The 19,390-nt window shown below is 41.6% G+C and overlaps 1 protein-coding gene across 1 annotated transcript in view; it reads left to right on the plus strand.

Annotated features, from left to right (window-relative positions):
• EXOC3 (exocyst complex component 3) overlaps positions 1 to 19,390 on the plus strand; it is a 569,566-nt gene that overhangs the window by 383,606 nt on the left and 166,570 nt on the right. The window contains exons 9-10 of the mRNA XM_073630729.1: positions 1,376 to 1,523; positions 6,570 to 6,692. Coding sequence (XP_073486830.1) covers positions 1,376 to 1,523; positions 6,570 to 6,692 — 271 coding nt within the window. The remainder of the gene's footprint in view (positions 1 to 1,375; positions 1,524 to 6,569; positions 6,693 to 19,390) is intronic.

The following is a 19,390-nucleotide window of genomic DNA, read 5'->3' on the forward strand; positions in this document are numbered from 1 at the left end:
CTCCCAAACAATATTGACGTCCTTTTTTTCCCACAAATAGAGCTTTCTTTTGGTGGTATTTGATCACCTCTGCGGTTTTTATTTTTTGCGCTATAAACAAAAAAATAGCGACAATTTTGAAAAAAACTTATTATTTTTTACTTTTTGCTATAATAAATAACCCCCAAAAATATATAAAAAAAAACATTTTTTTCCTCAGTTTAGGCCGATACGTATTCTTACACATACACATACAGGTACGTTACTTTGCCCAGCCGTACCATTCTGCCGACGTATATGTGCTGACAGCAGTCGGCAAGTGGTTAATGAGAATTATTGTTTTATTTAGACAACGTTCAAATACAACTACATTTCAGGATGATGTGTATACATATGCAGTTACCAAGATATTTTTGATAGTGTTTAGAATGGGTTCACTCAGTATTTCCACATCAATTTCATGTATATGTCATTTTGCAATTTTGTATAAATTCAGCAGGTTTTACATTTTCATGAATTTTGTTTATTAATCATTTATATACAGGTTTCCTTTGAGATTATTCTTTATTTACAATTTGGAAATCAGTGTTGTTATTTTGATACTCTGCCACCGTTCAGTATTGTTTTAGTATTTATCATGGTCTTTATCCCAAGGTTATGGATGCACACAATGGGAGAAGTTGAATTATGTAAATAATGAAAACAATCATGTGTCTAGTACACATGTGTATATGTATGCGTATTGGTTCACTTAATAGACTGTTTTAGTTTGGTGGACCTTTGCAGGCATTATTATATCATTATATTACCACATTATTATACTACTTTGTCCTCAAACTTTAATTTAAAATTCAGCTTCATATCCCAGGTGTATCCTATCTCTTGGGTGTTGTTTTAGAGTTTGAGTGTGTGGGCGTATCTTCTTTTGAGACCATTTTTTTGATTGGCCATCTGAAGTCTGAAGTATATATGCCCATGATCAAACTTTTAGTCATTTAGCTATGAATAAGCGCCACAATAGGGCGTGAAATGCGTTAGCTATTTTTTCAGTTTTTCCCTGTACATGAAGTGAGTGCATTTGGATTTTAGTTTTTCGTATCAATAAATATGCCTCCTTTGGTGTGCGGCTGTCCAGGATCCTCTTTTTTTTCCTCAAGCTTGTGCAGAGCAGCACCTGTGAATTCTATTAGGGTGGGTGTTTTGTTACAGATTTGGGAGATTGGAGCAGCAATCTTTTGCTTTATGATTTTCATCTGTGAAGGTAGCCTGCGTATTCTAGGCTGTCAGAATAAAAATAAAGTCATTGTTTTCTTACACAGAAGTTAATGATTTAGCAGAGTCGTCCTTGCAGCATACCTTGTTTTGCCAATGTTTTGCCTTTTTTTTTTTTTTTTAGGGAATCAATTATAAGTTTGAAAATGAAATACTTAAGAAGTGAAGAGGATGTTATGGCATCTGGCTCAGCAAATATGGACTCCATTTTAGACAACATTGCAAGCGAGGGATGCAGAAGTTTGTTGGATGAAGTTTTTTTGGATTTGGAGGTGACCTGAATTTTACTTATATGTATATTTATACTGTAGACTCTTCCTTTTAAGAATTATTCGAACAGCTGTTAGGTTTTTATTGCTGTCCCTGTTTCTGTTGGGGGGAGATTCACCCTCTCTATTTGTCCTGTTTACGATTATCATTAAAAAGTGAAAGTAAAAGGAAACTCCAAATTTTGCGTTGTCCCCAGAACAGGACTAGAGAGAGAATCTTCCAATAGAGACACATTTTGTAGTGACTTGGGGGACACCAAGAGTTTCACTCAATTTTCAGAGAGTTGCCTATGTTTCTGCTATAAGTTATTAGTTGTACTATGGTTTTTATTAAACATTAACCACTTGCCAACCGCCCGCCGTCGTTATACGTCATCTGTTTGAAGTGGACTATCGTTATTATGGTAGCAGCTAGCTGCCATAAACCCCGGTATCCACTTCTTCAGTCGGCTTTCAGATAAAAGCGGTCTCAGCGGCGGATTCCCCGCAAGATCACTTTTATCGGTGACGGGAGAGGGGCCCCCCCTCCCGCCTCGTTTTGGTGCCCTCTGCTGCTTAATGGAGCCGCCGGCGGCGGAGGAGATCGGATCCTTCTCTCTGTCTGGTATGGAGCTGAGTGAGGGGAAGATCTGGCTCCCATCTGGCTCCATACCAGTGTTAATTTAGTCTACTAAAATGACTAAAACATTTTAGTCGACTAAAATTACTAAAACGAATACTATTTTATTCGACTAAAATACGACTAAAACTAAAAGCTGTTTTAGTCAAAAGACTAAAATGAGACTAAAACTAAAATGCCATTTTAGTCCTAAGACTAAAATGAGACTAAAACTAAAATGCCATTTTAGTCAAAAGACTATGACTAAAACTAAGTTGCAATTACTGAAATGTACTGGAGATTTTAGTTGACTAAAACGTAGGACATTTTAGTCGACTAAAATATACTGGAGATTTTGTCCACTAAATATGACTAAAACAATCGCAGAAGACTAAAATGGGACTAAAACTAAAATGCCATTTTAGTCCTAAGTCCCACCCAAACACTGGTGGAAGCAACGTCAAAACCTCACTTTCGCCCATAGCTCTTAAAGGGACTTTATTTTTTATTTTTTTCAAACAACATTTTTTATTTTTTTTTTAATTGCATTTTAGTGTAAATATGAGATCTTAGGTCTTTTTGACCCCAGAACTTATATTTAAGCGGTCCTGTCATGCTTTTTTTTCTATTAAATGTTTACATTCCTTGTAATAGGAATAAAAGTGACACAATTTTTATTTTTTTTAAAAAGAACAGTGTAAAAATAAAGAATAAAAAGTATACGTGAGTAACGCCCGCATATGTAAACAGTGTTCAAACTAAGGATGCACGAATGGGTTTTTTGGTGCCGAAAACCGATACCGAAAATGAAAAATACACTAGGCCGAAAACCGAAACTGATACCGAAACATCACCAATACCGAAAGTGACTGTTTTTAAAAATATTTTTATACAGGAGATGGTCAGAGACTGGGGACATGGTACAGGAGATGGTCAGAGACTGGGGACATGGTACAGGAGATGGTCAGAGACTGGGGACATGGTACAGGAGATGGTTAGAGACATGGTACAGGAGATGGTCAGAGACTGCGGACATGGTACAGGAGATGGTCAGAGACTGGGGACATGGTACAGGAGATGGTCAGAGACTGGGGACATGGTACAGCAGATGGTCAGAGACTGGGGACATGGTACAGGAGATGGTCAGAGACTGGGGACATGGTACAGGAGATGGTCAGAGACTGGGGACGTGGTACAGGAGATGGTCAGAGACTGGGGACATGGTACAGGAGATGGTCAGAGACTGGGGACGTGGTACAGGAGATGGTCAGAGACTGGGGACATGGTACAGGAGATGGTCAGAGACTGGGAACATGGTACAGGAGATGGTCAGAGACTGGGGACATGGTACAGGAGATGGTCAGAGACTGGGGACATGATGCAAGAGATCAATGCAGCCTCAACAGTGCCCATCAGGTGCAGCCAGTGTCTCCCATTGCAGCCGGCCAGTGTCTCCCATTGCAGCCGGCCAGTGTCCCCCATTGCAGCCAGCCAGTGTCCCCCATTGCAGCCAGCCAGTGTCCCCCATTGCAGCCAGCCAGTGTCCCCCATTGCAGCCAGCCAGTGTCCCCCATTGCAGCCAGCCAGTGTCCCCCATTGCAGCCAGCCTGTGCAGGGGAAGAGAGAGGAGAGCCGCCGCCTTTTAAGAGTAAAAGCTTGTCGCCGTTCCACGAGCGGGCGCAACTTTGAAGTGTGATATGTTAGGTATCATTTTACTCGGTGTAACATCATCTTTCACAATATAAAAAATAAAAATTGGGCTAACTTTACTGTTGTCTTATTTTTTAATTCAAAAAAGTGTATTTTTTCCCCAAAAAGTGCGCTTGTAGGACTGCTGCTCAAATACGGTGTGACAGAAAGTATTGCAATGACCGCCATTTTATTCTCTAGGGTGTTAGAACCCCAAACATTATATATATTTTTTTCTAAGTAATTTTCTAGCAAAAAAAACTGTTTTAAACTTGTAAACACCAAATCTCAAAACAAGGCTCTGTCCTTAAGTGGTTAACCACTTGCCGACCGCTGCACACCAATGTATGTCCAAAGTTTGGCGGCGGATATCGTTGTTATGGCAGCAGCTAGCTGCCATAACCCTGGTATCCTTGTTTTCGTGCGGCGGTCGGCTTTCAGATAAAAGTGGTCTCTGCAGTGGATTTGCCGCAAGATCACTTTTATCGGTGGCGGGAGAGGGGCCCCCCTCCCGCCACGATCCGGTGCCCTACGGCGCTTACCGGAGCCGACGGTAGCGGCGGAGGCGATCGCGTCTGTCTCCCTGCTGTGTCTGGGGACGAGTGAGGCTAAGATGGCGCCCACTCGTCTCCATGACACTGCTGGGCGAAAACCCATACGTCTTAAAGGCACATTTTTTTCAATGTCATTTTTTTAAATGACTTTTTTTTTTTTTTTTGCATTTTAGTGTAAATATGAGATCTGAGGTCTTTTTGACCCCAGATCTCGTATTTAAAACGGGGTTCCACTCAAATTTTTAACTTAATCTTACCCCCTTCAGTTAATTGCATAGATGTTCAAATGCCGCACGAAAAAAAAATTTTTGTCGCTGTAATTACCTTTATATTGTACTTTTTTTTGGCACTTTCTGTCTCTCCTCCCATGGGAGTAGGCGTGTTTATTGCCTTTCCCCGGCGCCACACTGTCTCCTGGGAGCTTAGTGTCAGGCTTCCCAAGATTCAGTGCGGAAACAATGATCATGCACGTGAACAAGCTGTGAATGAACAGCATTCACCGCATCCAGGAAATCAATGCTTGTGGGCTTCACATTTTTTAAGTTATTTTTCAGTACGAAAACAGACAGAGGTGGAAATATTACACCCAAACTGTTAGTATTATTTTGGGGTTAGCAAAGTGTCTCAATGACCTAAAAAAAAGATTGGTCGCCGGACTCCCGCTTTAAGAGGTCCTGTCATGCTTTTTTCTATTACAAGGGATGTTTACATTCCTTGTAATAGGAATAAAAGTGACACATTTTTTTTTTTTAAACGGTGTAAAAATAAATAAAATCATGTAAAATAAATTTAAAAAATAAATTAAAAAAAAAAAAAAAAAAACGTGCTGACGAGCTCGCACGCAGAAGCGAACGCATACGTGAGTAGCGCCTGCATATGAAAACGGTGGTCAAACCACACATGTGAGGTATCGCCGCAATCGTTAGAGTGAGAGCAATAATTCTAGCCCTAGACCTCCTCTGTAACGCAAAATATGCAACCTGTAGAATTTTTTAAACATCGCCTATGGAGATTTTTGAGGGTAAAAGTTTGACGCCATTCCACGAGCGGGCGCAATTTTGAAGCTTGACATGTTGGGTATCAGTTTACTCGGGGTAACCCTTATCTTTCACAATATAAAAAAAAAATGGGCTAACTTTACTGTTGTCTTATTTTTTATTCAAAAAAGTGAATTTTTTCCAAAAAAAGCGCGCTTGTAAGACTGCTGCGCAAATACGGTGTGAAAAAAAGTATTGCAATGACTGCCATTTTATTCTCTAGGGTGTTAGAAAAAAACAATATATAATGTTTGGGGGTTCTAAGTAATTTTCTAGCAAAAAAACCTGTTTTAAACACGTAAACACCTAAATTACAAAACGAGGCTGGTCCTTAAGTGGTTAAACACTCTTACCAAATTTGTTCATTGACGTAATTTTAACTTGCACCAATACCATCACATTACCTGCAATGACATAAATTGTTATTTTTGTGTGAGACCCCTAACTATTACTACTTGTCATAACCAGTCAGGTGTCAATCTTGTGAAAGCTAAATAGTGGAACATCCACTGTGTATATAAACTTAAAGCGGACTTCCACCCAAAAGTGAAACTTCCGCTCGTTGTACCCCTTCCCCCCTCAGGTGCCACATTTGGGTATCCTGTTCCCACTTCCGGGAGCCTAAGGCGTGGGTATTGACGTCACCGCCCGGTCTCCCTCCTCCTTCCCCAGCCACCGTGCCAGTAGGAGAGAGGAGCAGAGCCTCGCGCATGTGCAGTAGAGTTACCGGCGTGAAGCCGTAAGGCTTTACTGCTGGGTTCCTTTACTTGCAATGGAGGCGGCATGCACCGGACAGCTGATGTAAACATCAGCTGCGGTGCTGATATTGCTGGACTCCAGGACAGCTAAGTGTCCGATTATTAAAAGTCAGCAGCTGCAGTATGTGCAGCTGCTGGCTTTTAATTTTTGCAGCAGTGGGCGGACCTCCGCTTTAAATATTTCCTATCTGCTGAATAGATTGAAACAGTTAAGCAATATTTTTTACTTTACTGACCTGTGACATGCCCCTGTACTTATTATTAATGCAAGATATAATGTGCCATCCTAGTAGAAAAGCAAGTCAAATTAAACTGACTGGTCAGGTGATGTAGGAAAAGTTGGCCATAAAATGCATATTTCAATGTCCTATAATTTAAGAAATTGTGTAACTGCATAATTCCTTGTCCTTTAGCAACATCTGAATGACCTAATGACCAAGAAATGGCTTGGAGGATCTAACTCAGTAGATACCATATGTGTCACATTAGAGGACTACTTTAACGACTTTGCAAAAATCAAACCCCATTATCAACAGGTATGTGCATTCCAAAAATCATGGTTTCTTGAAAGATTGTAACAGAAACGTGTAAGACTAGTTGGAACTTGAAGAAAACTGTGAAAACATGTAGGGGTGGGATTGTTAAAAAATCTGTCTTATCAGTAAAATTCCTCAGGTTTTTTGCTACTGGCCAATCTTTGAATGGAGGACAGGCAAATTAATGAAAGGTGTGCATCCTCCATTCATCGACTTTCAATTATGGAAACTATAGTACAGCTTCTGTGAATGTGTGGAGGTGAGGTGAAAGGGTGGGCATGGTTGGCATTCTTGATGAGTGCAAAAATCTCCAAAAAGCATAGGGCCACTGTGTATTACATTTATAAACAGAATACTCTGGAGCCGCATTGCAGCTTTCTTACTATTTGTGCAGCTTGTTTTGATATTTTTCAGGAGGCTCCGCTGATGGTGCAATCTTTACGGCTACCTCCCGATTCCTCCTGCATCTGTATTTCCGCCCGTTCTAGTGTGTCATTGCCAGAGTCTCAGGGATGTGCAATAATAGTTAACCAAGCCTCGTTTTCATGTAAAGTTGCCATGGTGACTTAGTCCCGCATAATCAATCAAAATTCACATGTAAATAGTCTCCTCTCATCCTGTGCTGATGCTGAATGGCATTGTACACGTGGGGTGTTTCAGGAAATTATGAATGGCCAGCCCTCTTGCGTGCATGTAGATATAGACGGGAACAAAATGTGCATGTAAGAGTGACCTTCCTGAAAGACACAGCAAGCAATATCACCTAAATGGTACAGTTTGAAATTCTTTGAAAGCCACATACCTGCAAGTCATTTTATACTGCTTTACATGCAAAGTTGTGAAGGAGAGTTTACTACTACTTTAGGGCCTGGCAGTTGCAACATCCTAAATTGTTCCATCAGTGGTCACCCCACACACCTCTTTGGCTGAACCCCTCCCTTCAACAATTCTACATCTTGCGTGAGCCTAATATATGGGCCTCCAAAGGAATCCAGTATCTTAATCAAATAAGTTCAGAGGATGTTCTAAGACTCCTTAAAATCGTAATACTCGTATCTGATCCGATATCTTCAAATGGGCCATGCTTTTCACTCAGAATTCTCTACTTAACCTGTCTCATTTACGGTGTTGGTGATAGTCGCTTTTGGGGGATGACTCCTTTTGGTGAAATCTCTCTCTACCATTTACAAGGCTGTTCAACCTACCTATACAGGAGGGCCTCAACAAACTCTTAATGTGCTGGCGTAGGGAGGTCCCGGAGCTCGATACCGAGGATTGGGAGAACATTTGGGATTATCCCATGCAACAGTTGGTCTCTGCCAGGGATCGACTGATCCAATTTAAAATTCTCCATAGAGTACATTTTACCCCACAAAAACTGCACAGGATCTTCCCCTTACATCCATTTAAATGTTGACGTTGTACAGAGCACCCAGCTACATTTATACATGTGTTCTGGGAATGTCCAGTTATTCAGCTTTTATTGGCAGATGTATCCAAATGCATTTGCTCAGTTACGACTGCTTCTATGCCATTATCTATTGATGTCTGTATATTGGGTCTTGTTCATCTGCTGGTCATGTCCAGGGCCATGAAAACTTTGCTGGGCTTACTATTATTCTATGCCCACAAATCTAAACTAACCTGGAAATCCCCTCAGGACCCTATATTTGATATATGAAAGTCCATAATAAGCTGGTGCCACTCTATAAATATACTTATGGGTCTAGGGGATGTCCCAATAAATTCTCCAAGGTTTGGGACATTTAGACTGAATCTGCGGAGAGGGTAGCTTCTGTCACCACGCTCTCCTAAAAAAATCTCTGTATTACTGTCTGGTACTAGATGTGGACCTTTTCAGAGTGCTGGGGACTAATTCCTCCATTCTATTTCTAATCTGTGCCTTCAGTGAAACACATTTGTTTTGCCCTTGGGCATCGGTTGCCATGCTATTGTGTTTTGTGCTACGTGCTATATTGTGGTGTTTTTTTTTTCTCTAAGCCTGGGTATGTCCAATAGGCTTTGTTTTGTTTTGTATAACTACACCTTTTGAATTCAATAAAGAATTTACAAAGGAAAAGAAAAGGTGAAAGGCAGATAGATACAGTTGGGTCCATATATATTTGGACACAGGCACAATTTTACTTTTTTTCAGGTATTTACCAAAACATTTTTCAAGCTATAGTTATATAATGTATTTGGGTTGAAAGTGCACACTCTAAGGTTTAATTTGAGGCTATGTACATCCAAATCGGAGGAAGGCTTTAGGAATTACAGCTCTTAATAGCCAACCCCCCTTTTTCAAGGGACTAAAAGTAATTGGACAATTGAATCAAAAGCTGTTTCATGGCCAGGTGTGGGCTACTCCTTCATTATTTCTTCATCAATTAAGCAGGTAAAAGCACTTGATTCTAAGTGTGGTATTTGCATTTGGAATCTATTGCTGTGAACCTACAACACTTCAAAGGAGCTGCCCATGTAAGTGAAACCCGCCATTGTAAGGCTTCAAAAATTAAACAAACCTATCAGAGAGATAGCAGCAACATTAGGAGTGGCCAAATCAACAGTTTGGTACATTCTGAGGAAAGAAAGAACGCACTTGTGAGCTCAGCAGCTTAAAAAGGCCTGGACGTCCACGGAAGACAACAGTGATGGATGATTGCAGGAACTTCTCTATGATAAAGAAAAACCCACCACAACATCCAGACAAGTGAAGGACACTCTCCAGGAGGTGGGCGAATCATTGTCAAAGTCTACAATCAAGAGAAGACTTCATGAGAGCAAACACAGAGGTTTCACCACAAGGTGCAAACCATTCATAAGCCTGAAGAATAGAAAAGCCAGATTAAACTTTGCCAAAAAACATGTATAAAAGCTAGACCAGTTCTGGAAAAGCATTCTTTAGACAAATTGAACTAAGATTAATCTGTACTAGAATGAGAGGAAGAAAAAAGTGTGAAGGAGGCTTGGAACAGCTTATGATCCAAAGCACACAACGTCATCTGTAAAACATGGTGGAGGCAATGTGATGGCTTGGGCATGCATGGCTTCCAGTGGGTCATTGGTGTTTATTGATAATGTGACAGAAGCAGCTGGATGAATTCTGCAGTGTTTAGAGATATACAGTCAGCCCAGATTTAGCAAAATGCAGCAAAGTTTATTGGATGGCGCTTCACAATACAGATGGACAATGATCCAAAACAAACTGCAAAAGCAACCCAGGAGCTTTTGAAGGAAAATAAGTGGAATATTCTGCAATGACCGAGTCAATCACCTGATCTCAACCCAATTGAGCATGCATTTCACTTGCTGAGGGCAAGACTAAAGGCAGAAAGACCCACAAACAAAGAACAAATGAAGACAGCTGCAGTTAGAGCCTGACAAAGCACCAGAAAGAAGGAAACCCAGTCTTTGGTAATGTCCATGGGTTCCAGACTTCAGGCAGTCATTACAAGTAAGGGATTCTCAACAAAATAATAAAAATGAATTTTTTTTTATTTTATGATTTATATTAATTTGTCCAATAACATTTGAGCCCCTGAATACTGTGTATAAGAATGGTTGCAGTTCCTAAAATTTGTACTTGATATTTATGTTCAACCCCTTGAAAAAAAAGCTGAAAGTCTGCACTTCAAATTCATTTGGATTGTTTAGTTTTAATTTTATTCTGGTGGCATACAGAGTCAAAAGTATGAACATTGTGCCTGTGTTCAAATACAGGTAAAAGCCAGTAAATTAGAATATTTTGAAAAACTTGATTTATTTCAGTAATTGCATTCAAAAGGTGTAACTTGTACATTATATTTATTCATTGCACACAGACTGATGCATTCAAATGTTTATTTCATTTAATTTTGATGATTTGAAGTGGCAACAAATGAAAATCCAAAATTCCGTGTGTCACAAAATTCGAATATTACTTAAGGCTAATACAAAAAAGGGATTTTTTAGAAATGTTGGCCAACTGAAAAGTATGAAAATGAAAAATATGAGCATGTACAATACTCAATACTTGGTTGGAGCTCCTTTTGCCTCAATTACTGCATTAATGCGGCGTGGCATGGAGTCGATGAGTTTCTGGCACTGCTCAGGTGTTATGAGAGCCCAGGTTGCTCTGATAGTGGCCTTCAACTCTTCTGCGTTGTTGGGTCTGGCATTCTGCATCTTCCTTTTCACAATACCCCACAGATTTTCTATGGGGCTAAGGTCAGGGGAGTTGGCTGGCCAATTTAGAACAGAAATACCATGGTCCGTAAACCAGGCACGGGTAGATTTTGCGCTGTGTGCAGGCGCCAAGTCCTGTTGGAACCTGAAATCTCCATCTCCATAGAGCAGGTCAGCAGCAGGAAGCATGAAGTGCTCTAAAACTTGCTGGTAGACGGCTGCGTTGACCCTGGATCTCAGGAAACAGAGTGGGCCGACACCAGCAGATGACATGGCACCCCAAACCATCACTGATGGTGGAAACTTTACACTAGACTTCAGGCAACGTGTATCCTGTGCCTCTCCTGTCTTCCTCCAGACTCTGGGACCTCGATTTCCAAAGGAAATGCAAAATTTGCTTTCGTCAGAAAACATGACTTTGGACCACTCAGCAGCAGTCCAGCTCTTTTTTCCTTAGCCCAGGTGAGACGGTTTTCGCGCTGTTTCTTGGTCAACAGTGGCTTGACACGAGGTATGCGGCAGTTGAAACCCATGTCTTTCAAGCGTCTCTTGGTGGTAGATCTTGAAGCACTGACTCCAGCAGCTGTCCACTCCTTGTGAATCTCCCCCACATTTTTGAATGGGTTTTTGTTCACAATCTTGACTAGGGCGCGGTGATCCCTATCGCTTGTACACTTTTTCTGACCACAGTTTTTCCTTCCCTTTGCCTCTCTATTAATGTGTTTGGACACAGAGCTCTGAGAACAGCCAGCCTCTTCAGCAATAACCTTTTGTGTCTTTCCCTCCTTGTGCAATGTGTCGATGGTCGCCTTTTGGACAGCTGTCAAATCTGAAGTCTTCCCCATGTTTGTGTAGGCTTCAGAACTGGACTGAGAGACCATTTAAAGCCCTTTGCAGGTGTTTTGAGTTAATCAGCTGATTAGTTTGTGGCACCAGGTGTCTTCAAAATTTAACCCTTACACAATATTCGAATTTTGTGACACACGGAATTTTGGATTTTCATTTGTTGCCACTTCAAATCATCAAAATTAAATGAAATAAACATTTGAATGCATCAGTCTGTGTGCAATGAATAAATATAATGTACAAGTTACACCTTTTGAATGCAATTACTGAAATAAATCAAGTTTTTCAAAATATTCTAATTTACTGGCTTTTACCTGTATATATGAACCTAACTGTACGATTGAACTAGATGGTCTTTGTTTTTTTTCAACCTGCCTAACTATATATGTGAAGTCAACCATATTATATAATTGTCATGTTAAAAAATGATCACTATCTCCAAAGTTCAACCATCCACAGTTTTTGTAGTTTGGATCCAAAGCACAGTCTACTTGGAAACTGTTGCTTAATTTGCTTATTATTATTAAGTGCCATCAAGCTGATGGGGAATGCGGGCTACCACATGGGTAGTTTTTTTTACAGAGTAATGTGTCTTCTATTTGGGTCTTCGCAACAGCATGTTCTTTTTTTTCTGTGCAGTATCTATCCTCCATATTGCTAGTCATCATCATCTTTTTATCTTCATTTCCAAGCATGTTTATATTTTCCAGTGTGCTGGTTTTTCTAATGATATATCCAAAATTAGACATCCTCAGCCTAGCCATCTGGACTTCTTGTGAAAGATTTTGCTTGATTTGTTGAAGGATCCTTTTGTTTATTTGTTGTGTACAGTATTCTTATGCCGCGTACACACGGTCGGATTTTCTGACAGGAAATGTTGGATGTGAGCTTGTTGTCGGAAAGTACGACCGTGTGTATGCTCCATCGAACATTTGCTGTTGGACTTTCCGCCAACAAATGTTTGCTAACAGGTTCTCAAATTTTCCGCCAACAAAACTTTGTTGTTAGAAAGTTCAATCGTGTTTACACAAGTCTGTTGCACAAAAGTTCACGCATGCTCGGAATCAAGCAGAAGGAGCCGCACTGGCTATTGAACTTCATTTTTCTCGGCTTGTCGTACGTCTTGTATGTCACTTGCGTTCCCACGTTCGGAATTGTTGCCCAATATTTGTGTGACTGTGTGTATGTAAGACAAGTTTGAGCCAACAACCTTTGAACAAAAATCCATGGTTTTGTTGGCAGAAAGTCTGATCGTGTGTACGGGGCAACAGAATCCTTCATCAACACCAAAGTTTAAAGGCATCAATACTTGTTCATGTGTTGCTTCTTCGTTGTCCAGCTTTTACATGAAGAGAAAATACCATTGCCTGGACAATTAGATTTTTTGTACCTACAGAAACATCAATACTTTTAAGAAACCTTTCTAGGCCTTTCATCCTCGCTCCTCCAAGAAGATGTATTTCTTGACTGCTGGATCCTTTGTTTTTAACTGCTTCCCACCTGGCCAATGTACATAAACGGCTGGGTGGGAGCTTTCCTGTTCTGAGTGGATGCACCTGTACGTCGCTCAGAATGGGTGCCCATGCGATCCTGTGATGGCTGTGATCTTCGGCCACAGCACATCACAGATTGGCCCTCCCGATCACGTGATGGCTGTGTCCAATCACAGCTTTCACTGTGTAAACAGACAACACGTGTCTCTGTGTCGACTCTCCCCGCACTGAGCGTTTTCTGTGTAACTGATGATTTTACACAGAGAGCTGTCACAGATGAAACAGACTGCAGCCATCCCCACACAGTACACCAAGCATCCCTGTCCCATTAACATCAGTCTAAGTGTCCCATCAACATCTGTATCAGTGCACAGAACATCTGTCAGTATACCAGTATCCCATCAACATCTATACCGGTGCACTAAAACATCTTCAATATCTGCAATAGTGTTCCATTGCAACATCAACATCTGTCAGTGTCCGCTGGTGGACAATCGCCATCTACCATAGTGTACCAGTGAACAAAAACATCTGTCAGTGTACCAGTGTCCCATCAATAAATACATTAAAAATGTAAAGCGCCCCCATCCCTCCGTGCTCTTGTGCAAAAGTGAACGCACACCTTTGTCCCGTAAACAGAGATCGCACCACACGTGAGGTATCGCCACGAACGTCAGAGCAAGAGCAATAATTCTAGCACCAGACCTCCTGTGTAACTCTAAACTGGTAACCAATAAAAGCTTAAAAAGCATTGCCTATGGAGTTTTTAAAATACCAAAGTTTGGTGCCATTTCACAAGTGTGCACAATTTTAAAACATGGCATGTCTGCCATCTATTTACCAGATGCAACACTATATTATATTTTACCAAAAATGTGGGTATTATATTGTCTTTGTGTGCATTGAAATGAATTAAAATGTATTTATGCGTTATAGTCTGTAAAATTGCATTTGAAAAACTGCTGCACAAATACAGTGTGACATAAAAATTTGTAAAACCCCCATTTTATTTTTTAGGGCCTCTGCTACAAAAAAATATAATATTTGGGGGCTCTAAGTTATTTTCTAGCAAAAATACTGATTTTAACTGTAAACAAAAAATGTCGTAAGAAGGCCTGGTCTTAACCACTTCAATACCCCCTTCCTGACCAGACCAATTTTCAGCTTTCAGTGCTCTCGCACTTTGAATGCCAATTACTCAGTCATGCAACACTGTACCCAAACAAAATTTTTATCATTTTTTTCACACAAGTAGAACTTTCTTTTGGTGGTATTTAATCACCACTGGGTTTTTCTATTTTTTAGTTCAATCTTATTATATTAGAAAGGATATCCTAAAATAAACACGAGGTTACATATTAGCCAACATTAATGATAACATTGCATATCTATCACATCTACTAGATATAAGTAATGCCGTGCTTGAATGATTGACGTTCAGGTATGACCATATGTTAACATATAGCGCAATTGAAATTAGCATACATCGCCATCTACTGTATGGGCGGAGTACACTTAGGTATTGGCATACTATAGGTTGAGGATCAAAGATGTGCAACAAAAGATATGCTGTAGAGATCACATAATTTCTTTGTGTCGAGACAAATTGTTGAGGGGTGGTTGCTCGAAGAGCACATACACATGGCGAGAGGTTTCAAGAAAAGGGGGAAAATAAAAAAGATAGCTGTATAGCAGAGAAGATGTGAGTATAAGGCACTACATCTAGGCTATTTGGCGATGGAAACAGAGTCGCCTACAGGGTGGACCCTTTGGAATAGCGGAACATAGACCACGAGGTCCAAGTCTTAGAGAATTGCTCATCCTTATCCACTTCCTGTGCCACCATTCGTTCCAGGTCTCTATTTTGGTCCACCTTGATTGCCCAGTCCCCCAGGGAGGGCACAGTTGTCAACCTCCAGTGTCTGGGTATCACTATCCTAGCCACCGCCAGGAAATGGTACAATACATTTTTCTTTATTGATTTGAGTATGCCTGGGAGCATGGAAAGAAGGGCTACCTCAGGGTGTAATTGAGGTCACCATCAATCTGCAGTACAGATCGAAGACAGCTTGCCAGAAGTTCCTCAGAGGAGGGCAATCCCACCAGATGTGGAGCAAGGTGCCCTTGGAATGCAAACATCACCAACATGTGTCTGGAAGTGTCGGATTGATATGTATGGTCGAAGGACATCTATACCATCGGGTCACCAGTTTAAACCCTTTTTCTTGATTCCTGGTAGCTAAAGATAGTTTGTGTCAGAACGAAGCATTTTTGCCAATCCATGAGTGAAATTGTCAGACTTTCACGTACCTGACTGATGAGCCCAATGGAGCAGATGAAGGTCTCCCTTACGTGTCTGACTCGCAGCCCCTGGTAGTATGAACAGGAGGCACGGGAGTGCAGAGTGGTAGATGATGCTGAGCAAGAGCAGACAGGTCGGGTCACAGGCAGGGTCGACAACAGGCGGGCAACGAGGTACAGAGGAGCAGAATGATTCAGAGTCAAAAGCAGGCCAAGGTCAGGTGTGGGCAGAAGACAAAGGATAATCCAAAGGGCAAGCCGGGTAGTCAGGAGATCAAAGTTCAAGAGAGATAACAGGAGCGGGGTCACAGGGAGCTGCAGATCAGACAGCACCGATCCAGAGTGTACTGTCAGTTCAAATAGACGGATTGGCGCCAAGCGCCGTATGCGCACAGGCGAACGTGCATTAGCGCACGCGCCAGAGCGGCCAGCATTGCGTCTACCATGGGAACTTTCCTGATGGAAATGGAGTGGCCTAGCTCCACTTCCCAAACCTATGTGAATGAAGGAAGGTCAGGATTTGAGGCGATGTGTATTAAAGAATAAAGTTGGGAGACCACATGTGTCGGGGGATCTGTCTGCAGTAACATGTTCTCAGTCAGATAAATCTGAGAGGATATCAGGTAACAATGGAAAGGTACGTATATAGGATATCGCTTGCTGTCTCTGGAGCCAGTGTGCTGGGTGTAGAGAGGATACTTGGGAAGGGGTGATTGCCGTCAGGGAGGGGTTTGCACGAAGGACCTGGGCAAGTCCTCAGTGATCCTCCCTTTGCCAGGGTCCGAATCCCGTCTCGTGCATAGCCGGTGGAAATGCCGGGGTCCCAAACAAGGGGGTCATAGGTCCTATTCGTTTAGATATAGGTCTAGAGGAAATCAGTTGGTGCCATATTTGTATTGTTTGCCGGTTGAGATCACTAGGGACTAAAGAGCCCTTCAGTTGACCCGCAGGCATCCACGGCAAAGCGCGGACATCGATCTGAGTCATATGGCCTTCTAATTGAACCCAAGTTTAGATGAGGAATGGTGGAACCAGTCCAGTGGTACTGCTGCTTTATGATAAATAGAGGCACCCGGAGCTCCAGCTCCACCCCGAGTCTTCGGAAGGGAAAGTGTTTCGTAGCGTATCCTAGGTTGGTCCCCTTTCCAGATAAAATTGGAGAACATTTAGCGGAGTTTCTTAAAGAATGAGGAAGGTAAGTACATAGGAATTGTTTGAAATAAGTATAAAAACCAAGGAAGCACATCCATTTTCAATATACGAGAAAAAGCTGCGCTATATCATTTTGGTATAAAAAAATGTGACATGAAAAGTGTTCATCTAAACAAATGGAGATATGAAGACTCCACTTGTCACACTATTACATAGATATCTAAATGCAATCACAAGTGAAATGTGCAAAAAATAAAAATAAATATGTCAAACAAGATAAAGTCCACTCCGATGGACTGTTAGAAGCCCCACTGAATGTGCAATTCATAGTAATCTTCCAAGTAGTGATGTTTCAGCCCTCTAAATAGCAGAGACATACGACCACAACACCAAAGAGGTAATGATAGTGTGCAACAGGCTAGATATCCCCGGACTCTGTATGTGGAGTATCCTCTGTACAGCAGTGCCCCTGGTAGACTTCATCTTTGCCGAAACGGCATAAGGAGGAGCGGCGTACTGACATCACCACATACCGTGCTAGTCCCGGAAGCAACGGGCAGCTATCGTGAGCCGGCCAGCTCGTTTTTTTATACCAAACGCTTTATGTTCTTGACAAAGCTGTAAGTGCAATACTTTATTTTAATAAATATATTTTATAAACGAGTTACGCTATGGAAGCTTTTATGTTCTTTCATGGGGAATGAGCGTACATCTGCTGTACAGAGGATACTCCACATAGAGAGTCTGGGGACATCTAGCCTTTCATGTTCAAAGACCCAGGGCTGGGGATAAGAGCCACAGGCACTTATGATCTCTTTAAACAAGAGATCTAACAAGCTGGTAAGCGGCAATATTATTACAGGTGGAGGAACTTTCTTGTCGCACTCTATCATTCCCTCTTTGGTGTTGTGGTCGCATGTCACTGCTATTTAGAGGGCTGAAACATCACTACTTGTAAGATTACTATGAATTGCACATTCAGTGCGGCTTCTATCTAACAGCCCATCGGAGTGGACTTTATCTTGTTTGACATATTTATTTTGATTTTTGATTTTTATTATTTTTTCCACATTTCACTTGTGATTGCATTTATATATTTATGTAATAGTGTGACAAGTGGAGTCTTCATATCTTCATTTGTTTAGATGAACACTTTTCATGTCACATTTTTTGATCACCAAAATTATATAGCGCAGCTTTTTCTCCTATGTTATATTTAGTGTGTGTGTCTCACATTATAGTTGCGGCTGTTTTTCATTATATGATTTATTTGGATAGCGCAGTAAAATTACCTTTTTCCAGTTTGTACATCCATTTTCAAAGCATTCACCCTGCCCAGCCAGGACAGATGCCTGGTCGCATAGTTGGATAGATCCGTCTTGGTTCGGTTCGAAGGAGTAAGGGAGTGTAGTTCCTAGAAAACAACTGGGTTACTGTGGGTACGTGGCTACCTAGATAGCGGATGGAGGTGGAACCAGTCTTAAAAGGAAATGCGGTCGAGATTTGTCGAAGAACCTTTTTTGGCAGTGATATATTGAGTATTTCTGATTTGCTGTGATTCACTTTAAAATTACTTAATTCTCCAAACTTAATAAACTCCTGTAATATGGGAGGTAGGGATAGATGAGGCTGGGTCACAAACAGCAGCAGGTCGTCGGCAAAGAGGGGTGGTTTGGCGTGCATAGGGCCCACCGAGATTCCTGTGATGTTAGGGTTGCTGCGCAGGGCTACGGCCAAGTGTTCCATAACAGGAACGTACAGGAGAAGAGATAGAGGACATCCTTGTCGTGTCCCATTATGTATAGAGAACGTTGGAGACAAAGAGCCGTTTATACAAAGTCTGGCAGACGGAGCGGAATAGTGGGGGCCCAGTCTGATTTGCATTAAGGACAATCGAAGGAATTGCCAGTTGATCTGGTTGAATGCCTTTTCTGCATCGACAGTTAGGAGTCATAGGGTTTTCAGAGTCTTATCGCTGGCTTCACGTCCGCTAACAAACCCAACTTGATATCCAGGCATCAATGGCTGCATTCTAGAGGCTATGACCTTAGCAAATATTTTTAAATCTGCACCTATTAGGCATATGAGCCTATAATTTGCACACAGGGTCGGGTCCTTGTCTGGTTTTGGGATAAGGGTTATGTGGTCTTCAATTGTTTGAGGAAATACTGAGCCCTCGATAGAGCCTTTTACCAGATGGCGTGGCAGCTATAGCGCTCGTGACTTTGTCTTCGGAGAGTGGCACCTCAAGCTTTGCGACAGTGTCCTCGTCTAAGGTAGGGAGTGCGGTTTCCCTGATATAAGAGGTTTTAGCATCTACAAATGTGGATAGGGGGCTTGAAGAACCAGCAGGAGAGATATTGTATAGGGACTGATAGAAATCCCTGAATGTCTGGGATATCTTAGAAGGTGCGTGCTGTGACCGATTCCCCTGATATGGTCTGGATGTGAGGTATAAATGCAGAGGGTAATCTCCCTCTTTTAAAACTTCTACATTGTCCATTATTCCCCCCAGGCTGCGAGAACTCGGCCCAGTTTTTCTGGTGGACTGCGAATGGTTTCACGGACATCCATTCCCTGTTTACGCCTCCTAGGATTTTAACATTTGATGCCTTACGCTCCTCTCACAATATCCCTTTACGAGAGAATTATAGCTATCTTCAACTTCTAAAATCTCGCCCTACTCCATATACTCTGACTTATTTTGAGAGCCTATGCAGGTCCAGACCCTACTCCCTGGGC

The sequence above is a fragment of the Aquarana catesbeiana genome, linkage group LG05 (genome assembly GCF_042186555.1).
Source record: "Aquarana catesbeiana isolate 2022-GZ linkage group LG05, ASM4218655v1, whole genome shotgun sequence".
In the NCBI taxonomy this organism is placed as follows: domain Eukaryota; kingdom Metazoa; phylum Chordata; class Amphibia; order Anura; family Ranidae; genus Aquarana; species Aquarana catesbeiana.